This window comes from Galleria mellonella, unplaced genomic scaffold, assembly GCF_026898425.1.
Source record: "Galleria mellonella isolate WM207_F2 unplaced genomic scaffold, CSIRO_AGI_GalMel_v1 utg57, whole genome shotgun sequence".
NCBI classification, from domain to species: domain Eukaryota; kingdom Metazoa; phylum Arthropoda; class Insecta; order Lepidoptera; family Pyralidae; genus Galleria; species Galleria mellonella.
The window spans coordinates 10,633,868-10,653,266 of NW_026442119.1; the positions used below are offsets into that span (position 1 = coordinate 10,633,868).

Consider the following 19,399-nt stretch of genomic DNA (forward strand, 5'->3'; position numbering starts at 1 on the left):
TTTATCTAGTTCTATTAACATATTTGGGTCACACAAAGTTGCGGGAAAAGCTGTTAATATTAAAATATTTGAAAAAGTAAATAATTAATTTTTATTTGTAATGGATAAATTCAAATAAATTGAGGTTAAAAATTCTTTCATATATAGAAATCTATATTTAGCAAGTGACATGAGTTGTATTTTACTTTATGAAAATAAAGATCTTTGTATTTGCCCATGTGAAGCCGAGGCGTGTCTCTTATATTGTATAAAACTTTTAAAACTTACAATTGTTGAACCGTATACGCAAGGGTTTCCCCATAATGGGTTTTCTTCTTCTGATGCGCGCTTCTGTCGTTCCATATTGCGACTCTTGTACGGCGCCGCCGACGACCCCGGTGACCAACTCCCCACGAGGAGCAGCAAGCACGCGACTGCGCAGACGTTGACGTATCCTAAACAAAAATACTCTTTAATGACACAGTCGCTAGGTACAATTTGGCATGTAGCCAATTAGCAGTATTATTAATATCATGATTTGATAATTAAAAATACGAATTTCAATTAATATACATATTATATATCTTTTGTATCACTTCTCATTAATATTTACTATATTTGTTATTTCTCTTTTTACTTGGTGCAATAAAGTGTAAAATAAAATAAATATATAAGCAACATAAAAAATACAACCAGCTTCAAAATCAGTTTATACTTTACGAATATGTGTCTCAGCAAAATGTGTCTTTCTATACACAAGAAAAGAAATGTTAAACGTCTTATTTGATTAGGTATCGAATTCGCCGTAATTTATATGGAATTAAACTGTAATAATATTAAAAGATTTTTCAAAATCTATTTAGAGTGGTGAAGACAATACAGAAAAAAATATATAAGCGAATTAAGAACTTTCTTCTTTTTGACGTCACTTCAAAATATTATTGGAATTAAGGCTATATTTTGTGAAAAGTGACAACGAATTTTCTGAATTACCATTGTACTTTACGATGCATCTCATCAATGAAAACGGAGAGCCACTTGTTCCGTATGCGGCACGCGCGATGCTATCGATTATGGTAATCGTTGAACATCCGATGAATAAAAACATCGGAGCTCAGAGGTGGACAGCCTTTGCTAATTGTCCAGCGAACCTATGTGAATCACTAATGCAGTATGATTTAACAGTTGGCCGACAACGAAGCGGACATTCTTCCGATATCGAATACATCGTTACTTCACTACACTACGATTGAATTGATGCGGATAAATGACTTTCGATTAACCGCCACTCGGTGCTTCACTATTGTTTTTTTTTTTTTCTTAAGTTTGTAATATATCATGTGCACGCACGTTCATTCTTCGGTAAATATTGTTAGACTATTTAGATTCTTTTAAATTACAATTTTAATTAGATCATCCGTAATAGGTTTGCTAGAACAATTACGGCCTTACCGCCTTTATTACGCGAATTATAATCGACCCTTATATGGGCGGAGTCCTAAAATTGTGTCAAGTTCAATACAATTCAAATTCTAATGTATATTCTTTGTTATTGATTTAATTTTTTTAATTTTATTGTATTTGCCTTGTAATAAAATGTATTAACCTCACAACATTATATGGCATGTAAGTAAGAAAATTTTGATTTTTTTAACCATTGTCTTCATAAAACTTTCATTTTCTCGTTTTTAAACACTAATTAACTTAATATTTATTTTCGTGTACATTTTATTATTTATATCCAAATTAGAGTAGATTTATTTCTAAATTTAAATTATTAGTTATGTGTGCGTGTACTAATGAAATCGTAAATATGTTATGTCTTCAAAGAAAATATTTATATATATTTACATTTTTTTTGGTATTTGTCTCTTGATTTATTTTAAATTGTCAAAACTAAGAAAACAAATATAAACATGGATTATTGGCACTACTTCAGTTATTTAATATTACTCACAGTTTGGTTAGTATTTTTTACTTAATGTATGATTCACTAACTCTTACCTATGCCTACTCATTCATATGACTAATGTGATAATGTTTTGAGATATTCGTAAGTGTAATCAGTTGTAGAACATATGTTTTGCATTAAATTCTTTTTAAATATACGATGGTTGTGTTTCAAGTTGAAAAATATCATAATATTATTATTTATCTAATATGACTCTAAACTAGATATACGAAATTTGAGCTGATAATAAAATTACTTAAATTGTTACAACTTGTCAGTTGCGAATATTTGATATTCAACTTTTTTGAAACATAAATGCTCTTGGACGTATCACACAGCGCCATCTAGATTCAAATCTGTTACATTGACAGTTTTTTGTGAATATAAATTTAGAAAATAATTTTAATGTACTGTTTGGGAGCCATTTTACCTTTGGAAGGTGAAGCAATATCAATCTGTCACTATATCAAAATCGTCAATTATATAATAAATCATGACGGTTTCTATTGCAATTAGAAAAATATTCTATTCACAATTTAATATGATTTTGTACATTTAAATTCTATATTAAATTTAAGTCACCGACTGTACTCTCGTGTGGGAACGAAAGATCCCAAAGTCAAATTCATCAATATACTCACACAATTAGCGCAAATGTATGCGTGCATTTTTTTATCCCGCATCTTGTTAGCCAGTTTCGTGGTGATTTCGCTCCTTAGCCCGCGGCTTGCGCGGCGGTCAAATAAAACAAAATTATAGTTATAGGGCGCTGCACCGCTTATTATTTAACTAGACCTTGCGAATTGATACCGATTACCACACGCCCCCCGTATTAGAAAGGGAGCAATGTATCTTTCATCTCACCAGTCAGACAATCACTGAAGTCGTTTCGCATAAAACGAATCGTTAAAAGAATATAACTAGCAGTGATTTAGTTATAGAGTTTATATTGCTCTATAATTGACACAATAATAATGTTGTATGTGGGATTACAAAAGGCGACCGCAAAGGTGTACCGGCAATAACGATCATGTCCAAAGGAAGGTCCGACTCGCGTTAAACACACGATCATAATATTTTATTAGTGCGCCGGTCAAAAGCAACCGCGCGACCGCCGTCAAAAGTTCAACGAAAAAAAAATATAACAGGTCAGATCGTAAAAGACGTAGAGTCATTCTGAGACAAATATTTCCTTGAGAAACTGGACTCTTCGGATACGCTTGGGAACTGTACAATTGAGATAAGGGGTCACAGATAAGGCTTTGTAGCCAAAAACTATAAAAAGGTTTTCTTTACTTATGTCCATGACAAAGTATTTTACTGTAAGTATAAAAAAGTATTTCGTAACGTCCCAATTACATATCAATATCAACTATATATCTTGATATTAAAATATACATTTTTTTTTTATTTAAATTAAAAACTTTATAGCAAGTTATTAAGATTAACAATAAAGTGGCCCGATTGAATTCCTTATCCCATTGAAGAACTGACCGCGCAGTCATAAAAAAACGTAGATACCTACACGTAGGTAATACACAGATTATAAGGGGGCATAAAAACGTAGGGACCGCGTCGGAGGTCGGCTGACTACCCGAGAAACAAAGCGGTCGTTTATTTTTTAACAGCTCGCCGTTCACAAAAGCTACGCGGCATGAAAAACAACCCAAACGAGATCTTGTTAAGCACTTTAAAAAGAAATCGCGCGTTCGCTAACTAGAATTTCGGTTCGAAAACCGAGAAAAGCGGTGCGCCGCTCGACCGGACGTTTGGGTTGGTCGCCAGGCGCCAGTGTAATCATTATGTAAATTCTGTTCATCAATGCGTCAAATTTGGCCACGAGCATTATATTTGCGGTGCGTTGCGGAATCGTTAACGTCAAATTCTGATTCCTTGCACTGAAGATGGATTTCAATGCAGGATTACTATCACTAATAGGGCAACTGACCGCGTGCGATGACGTCGCATAGAAAAATCAAGTTTGCCCATAGGTAATAGAGGTTTAATTTGAGTCGGTTCATTTTGTTAGTAGCGGCTATCAACCGATGCGCTCGTAAAATTTGACTGCGCATAATAAGGGCGATTAACGTGGGGACGCGCGTGGCGGCGCGGTTTACGCAAGGTGAGATACACTGTTTAACTGAAAATCGCTCTAAATGGTAATAGCGTCGCATCGCGCCTCCGAAATTAACGAAACAAGCGCGAATTTTTCTCGAATCAAATTTAATAAGGTAACAACTGATGTTATCTCAATTACTTTGCAGTGAAATTGAATGGAATCTGATGTTATTTAACGCGGTGCAATTTCGAACTGTACTCGGATGAATTTGGCGTATTTTTAATGGTTTCCTTTGAAGGTGATATAAAAAATAAGCTCGGATCGACATCTCTCACTAAATGGGTGACAGCTAAACACTGCAATTATGAGTGAGACGGGCTCACTGAAATAACTGTTTATAATTGACGCGGTAGGTTTACTCCGCGTAAATGAACAACGTTTTATGTGAAAATGTTGCTAATGAGTGAGTGGATCGCGGCCCTAATGACGCGGACATAGTTCATGAAATCGAGCCGAGTGCTTGTACTTTGATATAATGGGACGATACAACATTGCTTTCCCACAAAGTACCTACTCTAATATTTTACAGAAATAGTATTTTATTATTTTTATCCTAGCGTACAATTTTCTGTACAACGAATACCTATTTTATAGTTAATACCAATGACAATTTCAATTATAGGTATACATTTTAAAGGTACTACGAATAAATTGGTTAATTAATTTATATTTATTTGATAGCACATTACATATATATTTAGATGGTTCAAAAAGAACTTCCGGGAAAATATACTCCGAATGACATCAATTATTGTCTTCATATAATCCATTAGACGTGGCGCATGCGTACAAACATAATTGTTTAATTGATTCGACAATAATGTGGTCAATTTAAATAGGTAATTAACTAATTAATTAATGTCAATATAAAGGATTTTTATTATTTAATTTGTATCAAAATAATTTAAAATGTATTAATTTTATATGAATTAATAAGTATTAAATAAATTACTTATAAATATTTCCTAATTTTTCACTTTATGTAAGTAACAAAAATCTAATCTAAGAAAAATAATTATCATCACCAAATTTCTTTATTTTTTTAAATATTATTTATATTAAAAATGAAATGATTTCCGTAGCAATTGCATAATTGAAAATTGGCTACCTTGTTTTTTTTATTTTTTCTTTCATAATATTTAGATTATGGTTTTACTGAAAAAACTTATAGGTATATATATAAGCCGGAAAATTTTTGTTGTATCAGCTAATATTTAATAAAAATAAAATTAAGTATGTATATCTATTTTAATTTCTTATTTATATTCTATAGTACCTATATATGAATCATTTATTTGATTGGTTAGTATAAATACTTCTTAATTAATGTCCTCGTTATATAAAACTAAAGATCCGCCAAACAAATTCCATTACAAAACAAATTGTTCCCAACATTAAAATATAAAATATATAACATACGCAGTTCAATGTCTATGTAAATAAACATAATATACCAATGTACGCAGGTACTAATTAATGTATTGGTACATATTTAAAAAAATGTAGAAATTCATAAATTGTTATTGTAAAGAAAAGAGGTTATTGAGCACATGTATTGCGTAATAGCCATTATACAAATATATCTATTTACTTTAATTTATTTTTAAATACATGACAGATTCATAAGATATGAAACAAACATGATTATACATATATATATATGTATATATATATATATATATATATTAGATCAAGTATTTACCATTAAAATATATGGCTACTAGTATTTATATAAAAATAAAAACTAACTGACTGGCATACCTATCAATGCACAATTACTGAATTTAGAAACTTGTAGTTTTGCACAGTTGATTATTTTATAACCATTATGGTTGGTTGCCATTTAAGGAACGTTTTTGACGATTCCCATGGGAACGCGTAATGCTAGATTACGAGCAAGCGATATACTTTGCATTGCTGATTGAGCATTGCTTCCGAAAAAATATCCTATATGTTCAATCTATAAAACCTCATTACAATTTGTACTCTTTGGGTCTAGTTTATTGTACCCAACTTCATATTATTATTGTGAATTTGAATTATAACAAAAAGAAATATGTTTTAAGCTCATATAAGAGAACACAAATCTGATACCATGTATCTTCGATACTATGAATCAATTTAATTTAAATTAGATTTAATTATTTAAATAAATTAGTAGTAATTAATTAAACTAAGTGAATATAGTTACTGTTGAGTAATAACAAACAAGAGTCATATTGAATTGAGTTTGTTATCCTAAATTAATCAGTATGCGTTTAAATATAAAGCATTCTTTACAATATCCTAGACTTGTCAATAATTGGCGACAACCCTATCTGGGAAGATATTGCTAATTACGAAATATCACCGCGGACGTGTGTAACTGTATGACTGTTAAAGGCTAGAAACATTTAGTCAGATATGTCATGCCGGTAACAGTACGTTACTTTAATTGCAGTTTAACTCTAGTTAGCCAGCTCTGATCTTCGTGTTTAACATAGTAGAGGCGCGACCGAGCTAGGTTTTTGCGCTTAATGAAAATGTAAGCTCGATTACTGTGTACCAGCGACGTGTGACAGAGACGGACTGTCAAAGGATAACAAGGGCCATAGTGGATATACCTATTTGTAAAGATTAAGCTGCATTTTACCAAACCCTATGAGAGACAAATAAGCAGAATAAAAATAAATTTTCTACCAAATTAATTATTGATTAATAAAAGTCACTTTTTATTAATTTGACTGTATCTTCTTTTTTATTACACGTATTTTATGATTATTATTTAAATTGAAGGGGTTTACTCCCGTGTTTGTTTCACAGAGTTGATTTTAAGTAAAAATAACAATTGAAAAAGTTATTTAAAAAATATAGTAAATCATCATATAAATATTCCATTGTAAACAGGATAGAGTTTCTATGGTTATGTTTCTGCTTCTGTCTGTAAAAGATTACTTTCAACAGTATGAGAATTTTGACGAAGACGTTTGTCTACGCCGGATATTTATTACCATTATTATGTAAATAAATAATTAGTAATTTCGACCTTCTTAGAATATGTACAGCTTGGTACATCCCCTTTTTAATATTTTTTTTTAACTGTACTAGAAGATATTCATGATATTAGTTCTTGTAATTAAATGTTGCTTACTCTATTTGAATGTGAATTCTAATTTCTTTTTATTAACAATAACAAAACAAATCTATTTTAATAAAGATAATTTAACTTTAAATTTATTATAGATTTTATGTGATCCAAATGGAACGGGAATAGCGATTGCACTAGTAGTATATGTTAAAGATAGTATATGCTAGCAAGGTACCAGTAAGGGGATTATAGGTGCGAATGAAGTTGATTGGGTTTGATGGATATTTCAGTGTGGTTTTCTTATCTGTAATCTAATCAAATCTACTGGAAATCACCGAAACAGTATGAGAGAACTTTTTCTGTCCTTGTTTTCGGTTTACTTTGTCTAGCACATAGTAGACGTGGAGGGTTATGGAACTACGCTAATCGCAATATTATTCATATCGTGTAATATGACCGATGAGATAGTATAAGTGCGTAACCGCCATGAATGAAAACCTGAGTATTATGCTTTGATGGTATAAATCTTTATATTGTAGTATATATCAAGTATATTAAATTATTCATAATACGAATCGTGTAAATTCACCGTTTTGGAAATATCCCGAGAGTGAGCATAAGTAGTATTTTATATCATTATCCAATGTAAAATATATTTACTACACCACTGTATTTTTAAATATTATTAAATACGTAAATATGCACAAAGATTTTAATGCATCCCCTGATATCTGTATTGATATCAACTTTGTAATTTTTTATATATTATTTACTTAAATATTATAAGTACTTAATCTATGTGAATACTTAATTATTCAAATATAAACCCTATTAAAAATTAAATAAGAAACAATAACAAAAAGTATTAATGAAATAAATAGTAGATAAAACGCGATCTTTTTTTTATATTTTAATAACGAATTATATAATGTCTAATAGTAATAATATTACCTTTTAATATCTTCACATACCACGAATATATCGATAATAATTACTATATGATTGTTTTACTTAGGGGTATCAGAGAAATTTCTTTTATATAGAAAGACATACATATTTATCATATTTATACTTTTTCATACATATAAGTACATTATTATCATCTTATTAATGTGTAGGTACTTGTTGAGCACGGGTCTCCCCCAATAATAGGTTATCAATTGTTAATGATGAATTAATACGATAAATTATTAAAATTACCAAGGTACGTGATAGGTTTTTTATAATGGATATAACGTATGGAAAATATGAACTATATATTTACATAATAATTAATTATAACATAAACTAAATTAAAATAACTTATTTGTAATTAAATAATTGCTATGTGTTTAGATAAATTTAAAAGCGTATAAAGCTCACATGCGACAGAAACAAGATCTCTAGCCAGTTTCTCTCATTACCTGATTTAATTATTAGACTTGTTTATGTAAGTACTAAGTATTGATTCACACATACATCACTACGAAATAACAGAAATAAATTAATATATGTAATAATAATATTATAAATTAATTAAGTGAAACTGAATACCATTTGTTACAATACAGCTATAAAAATAATTTAAATTACAAAATAATTTTAAATGTTAGTTGCATTATTTCTGTTAATTAAAATTAAATAAATTCAATATGTAATAAATACATAAAATATATATAAAAAAATCAAAAACATGCTTACTACTTTTGACAGCTCGAAATTTATACGATCGATATTTCCCAACTTTATCACTATCACAATCACTGTATATGCTATTTAATCTAGTCCTGGAACATTTTTTACATACGGACGACTCTAAAATCTTCGGACAGTCCAGCCCTGGACAATTTTCGGACGGACAACTCTGGTCAAACACATCCATTTTGATCCTAACTATCACAGTACTGATCTGTCTATTCAAAGCACACGTTGGGATGCTAATGTAATCCATAATAAATAATGATCGCAATCAACATCCCCAAAACGACAATGCGACACGCTTGGTGTCAGGTACAATACTAAATGATTTGGTGTGACCGCTCGAAGATAAAGGCTAGTCTACATTGAACACATGCTGCCAGCAGTGGGGGGCGAATGACGAATCGACATTGAGCGTTCCCACGGCGGCCCAATCGACGTATAGAGGGCGTACCCGGTCCCACCCAGATTATGTACAAGGGTCCTGGTCGAACCACATAAGTTTCATTTTTATTTACCTATATTGAGAAAGAATGTTGATCCCTGCGGGGGTTGGAGGCTGAGTGGTTCTGCGAGCAGATTATAATTGGGAACGACTAAAAAAATATTTTGAATTTTTTAGATTATTCTAAATTTAAGTCGAATACAAATTTTTGGTCATATTATTAACGAAATTTGTCATTAATTAGGTTTACAGAATTTAAATGCAGAATTTTAATGATTATTTAATTTTAATTAAATAAAATAAAAATATTTTGACTAGCTTTAATGGCTATGTTTAATTATTACAATATAGTTTTACATGCGTATATATGTTTTTTTAAGGGTAAATTTTTATTTTAGTTGTAGCAAAAATTGTAACCAATTGGGAAAACCCATGACAAACATCCGTTTTACTAACTCATTGTGAGAACATATCCAGCATCTATATGATGACTAAGATTTTAACTAGCAAGTACTTAAGATCACAAAAGTAACGTGCATTTCTTAAGTAACTAAAAATAATTAGCGGATACAAAAAAACTAATTGTTAAGGGTAATCACGAAACATATTGCTGAATAACATTTTAATACCTATTACATTCATATTCATGAAGTATCTAAAGGAATTCTATTATTATAATTTTATAATATAATCGTCTTAATTTCAGTCGTTAATTGTCGACTACTGAACATAAGCTGTCCCAATAAGGGGAGCTTTGCTAGTAGTTGCCACGTTTGGCAAATAGGTTGGCAACAGTCTTTTAGCAGCCCATCCTTTACCATTAAATTCCTTTAAATGCTTCTTACGACACCCATAGGAAAGGAAGGGGTGTCCTATTCTATGGCGGGACCACACGAGGTATTTTTTATTACGAAGTACAAGATATAATTATATTACTATTATTTTAATAGATAAATAGGATTTTTATCACAAATAACCATATTGATAAGCACCTACATTATTTTACCTTTATTGATAGGTCAAATTGTCTATGAATGACACCATTTGTAGAGTAATATGATTAGAAGAGATAATCTCTCTTCGTATACACTTGACTAACTAACTTGTTTATTTATGCGCTAATTATTCTAACTATATATACATAAATATTATTTGATTGTATTTTTTTATGTATATTACCTCAAAATTCCATTAATTATAAATCGCTTTCGAAAATTCTATTTTATTTGAAAGGATATATCAGCATATTATTTTTATATCAATTTTATCAAAATTGGTTTAGCAGTTTAGTTTCAAAATCAAATTAACTGGTTTGGCCACAATTTAAGCAGTTTCTTTTTTATGGATTTGTAATACTTATTTGTGAAGCAAAATCTATATTTTATTTTAGTAACAATGGATTAAGTTATGTATATTTTAGTCGATAAATCTCGACTAGTTTCGGGACTATTTGGGATCGTTAATACCTATAATGCCGCTCATGACGAATAGTTCTGGGTGGTCCCAAAATTAGTTGAGCTTTCTCGACTAAAAGAGATGTAAGTTAATCGGGTTGTTAATACATTTAAATATAATGTGTCCACTATAAACAAACAATCAAATATGTTCTCTTTATAATATTACATAAATATAGATAAAAGCCTGAGCAGTTGAATTTAGGACACGACATATTTTGATTATCAGGAAGCAAATTTTTGTTCTTTAAAAACAGCAGCTTCAATTGTCATAATATTAATATAAGAATATGCACAAGAGAATTTATTAAAGCCGGTTTAAAATTAGCAATGCAATCGCGTAAACGACCATAAAAACACAGACGAATTCGGAACTTTCTCCTTTTCGAGAATTCGTTCATAGTTTACTATAAATGTAAAAATGTGTACAAAATTTTCATAAACACCGACTTTGATAATCTCGTTTTAATGTATCGTCTAAAATATTTATTATTAGTATAAGAAAAATACTAAAGGCAGGGTAATAAAGAAGATTAGGTGCATATATATGTATGTATATAATTTAAGTCAAACTTGACTTTTAACTTTAATATATAATCAGATTTTTTGATTTATACTTATGAACTTAAAATTTAATCAATCTGTATAAAATCAAATTTCAAATCACAAACAAATATATAAATATTCTTTTTAACTTATTATTTTCTTCTTGTTACGATAAGGATTATAAATAACATGTACTTTATATATTAGCAACTGTAATACTCCGAAGTAAGTCCGAAATAAGAAAAAAAGTAATATCCAAAGTGGAAAATGCCACATGTATGGAAAAAGTTCTAACAAAATTTCAAGTTAAATTCAATTACAAATTGATTTTGTCACTTATTCAATAGTAATTTTCCTTCCCACTTCCTTATTTCTTATTTAGTCTACGTAAACGTTGCACGCATTGCTTGTTAATAATGGAAATAATTCCACACAAGCGGTAATAAGTATTAATGCTGAAGTTTGCGTTAACTGGTTTATGTCACACTTACTCACGTATTATAATAAAGCATGGAATATTAATATTTACTAACCTGGCCACCTAGAGAATATACCTACCTAGGAAATACTGTAGAGAGAAGGGATCATTGATAACGGGGACTAACAGTCCCTTCGGTAACAATATATCTTATCAGGTGGACTTCAAATCGAAGCATTTGGCGTTCCATTGTTTCTGCCTACCCTAATGGGAGACAGGCGTGACAGATATGTATGTATGTATGTGTGGACTTCAATGCGATCCCTCTGGAAACCATCGTTCCTTACTAGTAAATTCATCGCGATGTATCAACCTATATAAGTTTATCTTCATCTATTATCCTGCATAAGTATCCCGCTGGTGTAAACTATAAATTCAGGAGGGTTATGAATGATTCCATTTTTAAAAAACTTTGCCAAGGAAATAAATTTTCAATTTATCTATATATAATTTTTTTAATTCATAAATCCTGTTGATATTATAAATACGAAAGTTAATTGTTATTAATTTAGTACATAGGATTATTTATGTACTGATTTGAGAAACTACAAGATATAGCTAGTAGATTTTTATTTTTAAATCAATATAGTTTCCATCTAGGTTCGTCTTAATTTCTAATTGAATTTAAATTTAATTAATTTTTGAATTAAATTCTGTTTGAAGAAATACATAGATTACTTTTTATCTCGATCAATCAATAAATCGCTACGCGAGTGAAGTCATGTGTAAAAACTTGTATGATATAATAGGTTAATGTCTACTACACTTGTATAGCTTCTTGAGTCACACGTCAAATAACTTACTCACTGAAAATTTCAGTTGACTCAGGTACATCTGTACTGTCATGAAAGAGAAATATCAACTACATCATAATTTGGACGAGGAAAACTAGCGTACAGTTATTTTGTTTACATATTTGTAGTAAAATAACTCTAGACAATAAGACTGTAGTAACATGTTAAGTTATAAAACAACAATGTTGTAATGTCAATGACATGTAAAAGAATAACAAAGATCGCATTCGGATATTTATAACAACCCTTAAGGTAGGGGGGAAAGGGATTGTTAGTAATGAGGTCTAATAACACCATTGCTAGTAATATACCCTCTTTTAGGTCGACTACCAAGCGGTTCCCCCTTGACACCATCATGGTTAATTCTTATCGAATTTATCATGGTGAGATAACTGGCGGGGCACCAGTGAGAGATGAAAAGTGACGAAGAAAGAAGGTCACCATTAAAGTTACCATTCCATTATCACCCATTAAAAAAAATCCTAAAGGTAAAAATGGTAGAAAATGCTACTAGTACTCCTTTTGTTTCACATTTTATTTAGGTATTTATTTATGATTTTGTGCATACACTTTTAAAATAGAAATTAGATTATAATAAAAATGTACATAGGCGGACTTATCCCTTAAAAGGATTTCTTCCAGTCAACCTTGAGAACCTGAGAGGAGAAAATATCTATAGAGATATAACCTCTACTACTGCAGACGTCTACAAACTTCGATTGCTAATTAAAATTACGTTGATTATATTATATATACAATTGAAAATCATTATCATTATATAAAAAAGTCAATTAATAACTATAAAAAAATCTTAAACACTCAGGAACTAATAATTAAGCTGTGTAAGAGAAAATATTTGAACATGAATTTAGTATATAGTTTTATTTTATGCTTATACATTGTATATAGCCGTATGCTCCTGGCATAGAATGGGCCACCCTTTCCTTTTCCGTGAGTGTCGTAAGAGGCGACTAAATGAACTTAATAGTCGACAAGAGAAGAGTCTTAATAACGAGTCAAGCGTGACAACTCCTAACAAAATCCTCAAGGGTGAAGTTTATACTCAGCAGTGAAACTGTTCACTGATATACGAGTAATAATAATAATAATAACATTGTATAATAATTATAAATTGTACTGTATTATCAAAAGTGTAATTTTTTTTTAAAACAAAACATATACTCGTATATACCTATATTACTCTTCTCCATCTGTGCGAGAATGTAAAGTGGACTGTATGTACGATAAGTTCTTTGAAATATTTGAGAATGCGAAAAACGACAAGTTGTTTTAAAAGCAGTACTAAATTACCTAGATTCAAAATTAGTTCAAATGACTTACCCTTTGATTAGCGAAAATTCCTTTTACAACATACTCAGATCACTCAGTTCCCTAAAGCATGCTAAAGTTACCTGAGATTACCTCGTAAATGTTATAAGAACTAAGGGTTTCGATCTTGAATCTTCCGACAGACGTTTCAATCTTAAATCCTTTTAAATATTTAAGAACGACACGAGAAATTATCTGTTGTGTAGTTCTTTTATAAAACAAAAATATTAAATTCAAAAACTAGTCACACGATTGTGAAATTAAATGTTATACTTATTAAATACTTTATGAGCGACAACGACAAAACTGTTCTGTTTCTGTATTTAAGAGCAGACACCAACAACTTTTTTTTATCTTACTACCTCCAATCAAAATTATTAATTGCCACATACAAGAATAAATGTTTTTATGAATTATCGAGAATGTTGCCATGCAATTATTACATCTGAAGTGAACATTCCGCCCACCTAAATACAAGGTATTTAAACGAAAATAAATAATAATAATACACAAAGAAGTACAATTATGAATCTTAATAAAGTTTACTAATATAATTTGAAATTACAGCTATTAAGAATAAATAATTTAGCGAAAATATTTTAATAACATATAGGCAATGGACAAATTTTAACAACTGGTCTTTTGTATTGACCGGTTACAGTTTTTACTGTTACAACCCTACAGACACCATCATGTCCGGGATGCAAAGCGATGATACGACCCATAGTCCATTTTAAGGGGCTTGATTGTTCATTTACAATTAGTACTAATGTACCGATAGCTATATTAGTATAATTTTTATCCCATTTAGCCTTTTGGTTAAGCGTGTGTATATATTCACGTTGGTACCTACGCCAAAAGTCCTGATGGATTTTTTTAACTAGCTTCCATCGCTGAAGGATGCTAATAGTTTGATTGGTTATATTTTCTTCCGGAATAGTCGACAAAGGTTCCAATGTCAAGAAATGGCCTGGGGTTAACACTAAAAAATCATTAGCATCAGAGCTAAGTGGCGACAGAGGACGAGAATTTAACATTGATTCTATCTGAGTTAAAATTGTATAAAATTCTTCAAAGGTTAATCTTTGAAGACCAATAACCCGAACCAGATGAGCCTTGACAGACTTTATTCCAGCTTCAGCCAACCCATTAAAATGCGGGCTACCAGGTGGGCTTAACGAAAATTTTATTTCTTGAGATTCTGAAATCTCTTTCATGATCGAAGCAAGATAGTTACTAGCACCAACGAAATTTCTTCCTTGGTCCGATATAATATGGCTACAACGACCTCTTCGTGCGATAAATCTTTTTAATGCGGCTAAAAAGGCTTCAGTTGTAAGTTCTGAGGCAAGCTCTAGATGAATGGCCTTGGTGGCAGTGCACACAAAAACGCAAATGTAGCCTTTATAGGTCTTTACGCCCCTACCACGACCTAACGCAATATCAAAAGGACCGCCGTAATCAACGACAACATTTGAAAAAGGTTTAATTTGATTGATACGATAAGCGGGCAGATTGCCCATAAGAGGGGCTGGAGCCGGCTGAGGCTTAGCCCGAAAACATTTCATACAACCTGCTATGACAGATCGAATCGCTCTCTTAGGTGACAGAATCCAAAAATTTTGCGCCAGTATATTCTGAAGTGTTTGTGCACCAGGATGCATAAACTTTTTGTGACAATCATCAATTATGAGATGAGTTAGGCGATGATCGCGAGGTAAGAGAAGGGGGTGCTTGACATTATAATTTACATTGGCATTAGCCAGTCGTCCGCCCACCCTCAAAAGTCCCGCAACATCGAGGAACAACGACAATTTACGTAAGCTTTTAGGAAGTAAATTCGAACGGTTTCTTTTCAAATTATCAATTTCCTTCGAAAAGGTAGTTTGCTGGACATATTTAATTAAATACATAAAAGATTTATTCGTTTCAGACGACAATAAAGGACCAAAATTTTTTTCATTTGAACTGCTTCGACGCGAGTTATGAATAAACCGGAAACAAAACGACAATACACGTTTCAAAGTTATTAGCAACGAGAATTTATTTAATAACTGATCGACAAAGTTGACATTAGAAGAAGTTTGAAGACAAAGAATCTTTTGCTCTGCTTGAACGTCATGAGAAGATGGCAAAATTAACAATGATTCTGGCCAATTTTCTTCAGGTTCAGATAGCCATACTGGCCCCTTCCACCAACATTTATGTTTAACTAAGTCAGCTGGATGCATGCCGCGTGATCCTCCATCAGCAGGATTAAAATTTGTACTAACATGATGCCAACATTCAGGAGAGACTATGTCTTGGATATGACTTACTCTATTAGCTACAAACGTCTGCCATTTAGATGGGCATGACTTTATCCACGACAAAGCAACAGTAGAATCTGACCAAGCAAAAATGTTATTTATATCATGCAGTGGTTTCAAAGCACTCAGTACTGAATTTATCAAGTCTGCTAGTAAAACAGCAGCTTGTAACTCCAATCGAGGTAACGACAGTTTACGAAGAGGTGCAACCTTAGTTTTTGCACAGCAAAATTCGACAGAACAACAACCATTTGCATCGACAGACCGACAATAAACGACAGCGCAATATCCACGCTCTGAAGCATCACAAAAACCGTGAAACTGTAGAGACACAAAAGAGTTGACCATACGACGAGTGATAGAAATAGACGATAAAGACGATAATTGAGATTTGAACTTCGACCATTCCCTGGCAATATCCTCAGGTATATCGCTATCCCAAGAAACGCCCGAAGTCCAAAGAAGCTGCATAAGATACTTAGCGTAGAATGTAACAGGACCAAGAAAACCTAAAGGATCATAGATTCGTGCAATGTCCGATAATATTGTTCTTTTTGTGAGTCGCCGCTCTTCGAATTCAGCAACTTTAAATGTAAAGCAGTCTACACTTGGTATCCACAAAAGTCCCAAAATTTTAAGTGTGACATCAGAGGCTTCTTCGAAACTCCTAAATTCCTCTGAGTACAAATCAGATGGTTTAATATTATTCAAGAAATCTTTATGATTAGAGGTCCACTTTCGTAAATGGAACCCATTCGACGACAACATTTTAGTCAATTCCGATCTTATGCTTAAAGCCTTTTCGACAGATTCAGCTCCTGATACCACATCATCCACATAAATATCACGACTCAACACAGCGGATCCCGATGGAAATTCCGTTGCCGAGTTTTCAGCCACTTGAGCAATTGTACGCAGCGCTTGATAAGGAGCAGACGACACGCCATACGTGACTGTAAGGAGTTTATAGTCTCGAATAGGTTCATCAGGTGAAGATCGCCACAGAATTCGCTGATATTCCGAATCTTTATCAGAAACCATTATTTGACGGTACATTTGTTTAATATCACCTGTGAAAACTACAGAGTGCCAACGAAAACGCAATAATAAATCAGTGATATTTAATTGAAGCTTAGGACCAGGCAAAAGAGTATCATTTAAGGACAGATTATTAGCATCTTTTGCACTGGCATCAAATACGACACGAAGTGGAGTTGTAACTGATTCAGGCCGTAATATACCATGATGAGGGATATAATAAAATTCGCCGACACTACTGATTGGAACATTGACTTCTTTAAGATGACCACATGTCTCATAGTCTTCCATGAAAGAAGTATATAGCTGGCGAAATTCAAAATTATTTTTTAATTTATTTTCAAGCGACAAAAACCTTCTCATAGCTATCTCCCGCGAATTTGAGAAGATGGGTTTATTATTAGGATCAATGAAAGGTAAGGGTACAATAAATCTCCCTTCATGATTACGACGAGAATTTTTAACGAAGTATTGTTCACAAATCTGATCTTCCTTCGACAATTTTGAAGAAGATGTGACATTTTCTATCTCCCAAAATCTTTTAATATTATTATCTAACGACAAGTTCGAAATATTACACTGGGAATTATTTGTAACGAAATAACAATCCGCGTTTCGATTTTGACAACTATCAGCTGAGTTGCACTCACCCATAATAATCCAACCAAATACAGTGCGCAAAGCCCGTGGTTGTCCTACTTTACCTTTTCTTAAACCAGGGAGCAGTGCAGAAGCAAAAACACCAGCGCTTAAAAGCATATCAATTGGACCAGGACGATCGAAGTCAGAGTCGGCAAGTGATAATTTATTTATGTGAGACCAATCTGCAGAATTAATATACTGGCTTGGTTGATGAGCACAAATCGACGATAACACTAAAGCCTTTAAATTAAAATTACATGGTGATGAAGAGTTTATCGGTTTAATTTCACAAAACGATGACCCAAGTGGTTGTGCTGTAGAATGACCAATACCGCTTATAGACTGCTGTGTTTTAGTTATAGGCAATTGTAACCTGTTTACACAAGACTCCGAAATAAAATTACATGCACTTGCACAATCGAGCAGTACACGAACTGGTTGATAATTACCGTGACCATCTTTTATTAAAACCTTAGCTGTTGAAAATAAAACTGTTTTATCACTAAACTTGGCCACTGATGTCAAGACAGTGCTACTTAATGTTTCATTTTCAGTGACAGAAGTTTCAGGCTTGGGTTTGTCAAAATGCAACAATGAATGATGAGAATAGTTACAAAATTCACAACGATAGGTAGCACGACACTGTTTTACTGTATGACTATTCGAAAAACACAATAAACACAAACGTTTCTCCTTAACAAAATCAAAACGAAATTTTACATTTAGTTTTATAAATTTTTCACATTTAGCAAGAGAGTGCTGGCCTGTACAATATATACAAGTTACATGGGATACCAAAAGAGATGATTTTGCTTTAAATTTTAATTGATTATTTCCTTTATTATTATTTTGATTTATCTTGGAAACCATCGACGATGAACCACTTAATTCTAACGCTTTATAGTGCTTCTCAATAAACTTTTGTAAATGTTCAAACTTAGGAATAGAATCCTGAATATCCTCTGTATTCTGATCAAGTTGGAATGCTTCCTTTGTAACTTTATCAAGTTTAGACCACAACAAATGGAATAGCATAAAATTTTTATCTGGCAATTTATATTTTTCTAATATGGCTAAATTTTCTGAAAATGTACGATAAATACGTTCAAGTTCGGAACTTGATTTAAATTTAATGGGTTCACAATATAACATTTTTTCATAGTAAATTGTAGCGATTTGTCGCTGTCTATTATAATACTTCGTAAGAGTTTCATAAGCATTCATATAATTTTCATTCGTAACAGGATAATTTTTAATCAATTCATAAGCTTTACCCTGAACACTTGACAACAAATAATGTAATTTTTCTACATTCGATATATTCGTTCTATTATGAACTAGAGAGTCAAACAATTGTATGAATGAAATCCAATTGTCTATGGTACTGTCAAAAGGTTTAATACTGATCTTGGGTAATTTCACAGATGTCTGTGGCTCACTATTGTTATTATTTAAGTTAGAAGCACATTTTTTATCTGTGGAATTAATTTCACAAAATCTTTGTTTTATATGTTTCATTTTTGTATCAAATTTAACTGTAATTTCAAATTCACTAGAACGCTCTTGACGAT

The 19,399-nt window shown here is 31.7% G+C and overlaps 2 protein-coding genes across 11 annotated transcripts in view; one reads left to right on the top strand and one right to left on the bottom strand.

Moving 5' to 3' along the window:
- The window catches only part of LOC113509841 (uncharacterized), a 91,570-nt gene that overhangs the window by 11,913 nt on the left and 60,258 nt on the right, over positions 1–19,399 (bottom strand). For 2 of the 3 annotated variants that reach the window (XM_052899289.1, XM_031910771.2), the window contains one exon: positions 268–434. In XM_052899289.1, coding sequence (XP_052755249.1) covers positions 268–342 — 75 coding nt within the window. In that variant the 5' untranslated portion in view covers positions 343–434. Of the gene's footprint in view, positions 1–267; positions 435–8,796; positions 9,113–19,399 lie in introns of those variants that run through there. The other variant, XM_052899288.1, reaches the window with a different exon arrangement.
- Positions 1–19,399, top strand: part of LOC113509722 (gustatory and odorant receptor 22) — a 133,841-nt gene that overhangs the window by 7,331 nt on the left and 107,111 nt on the right. The gene's annotated exons all lie outside the window — the stretch shown is intronic.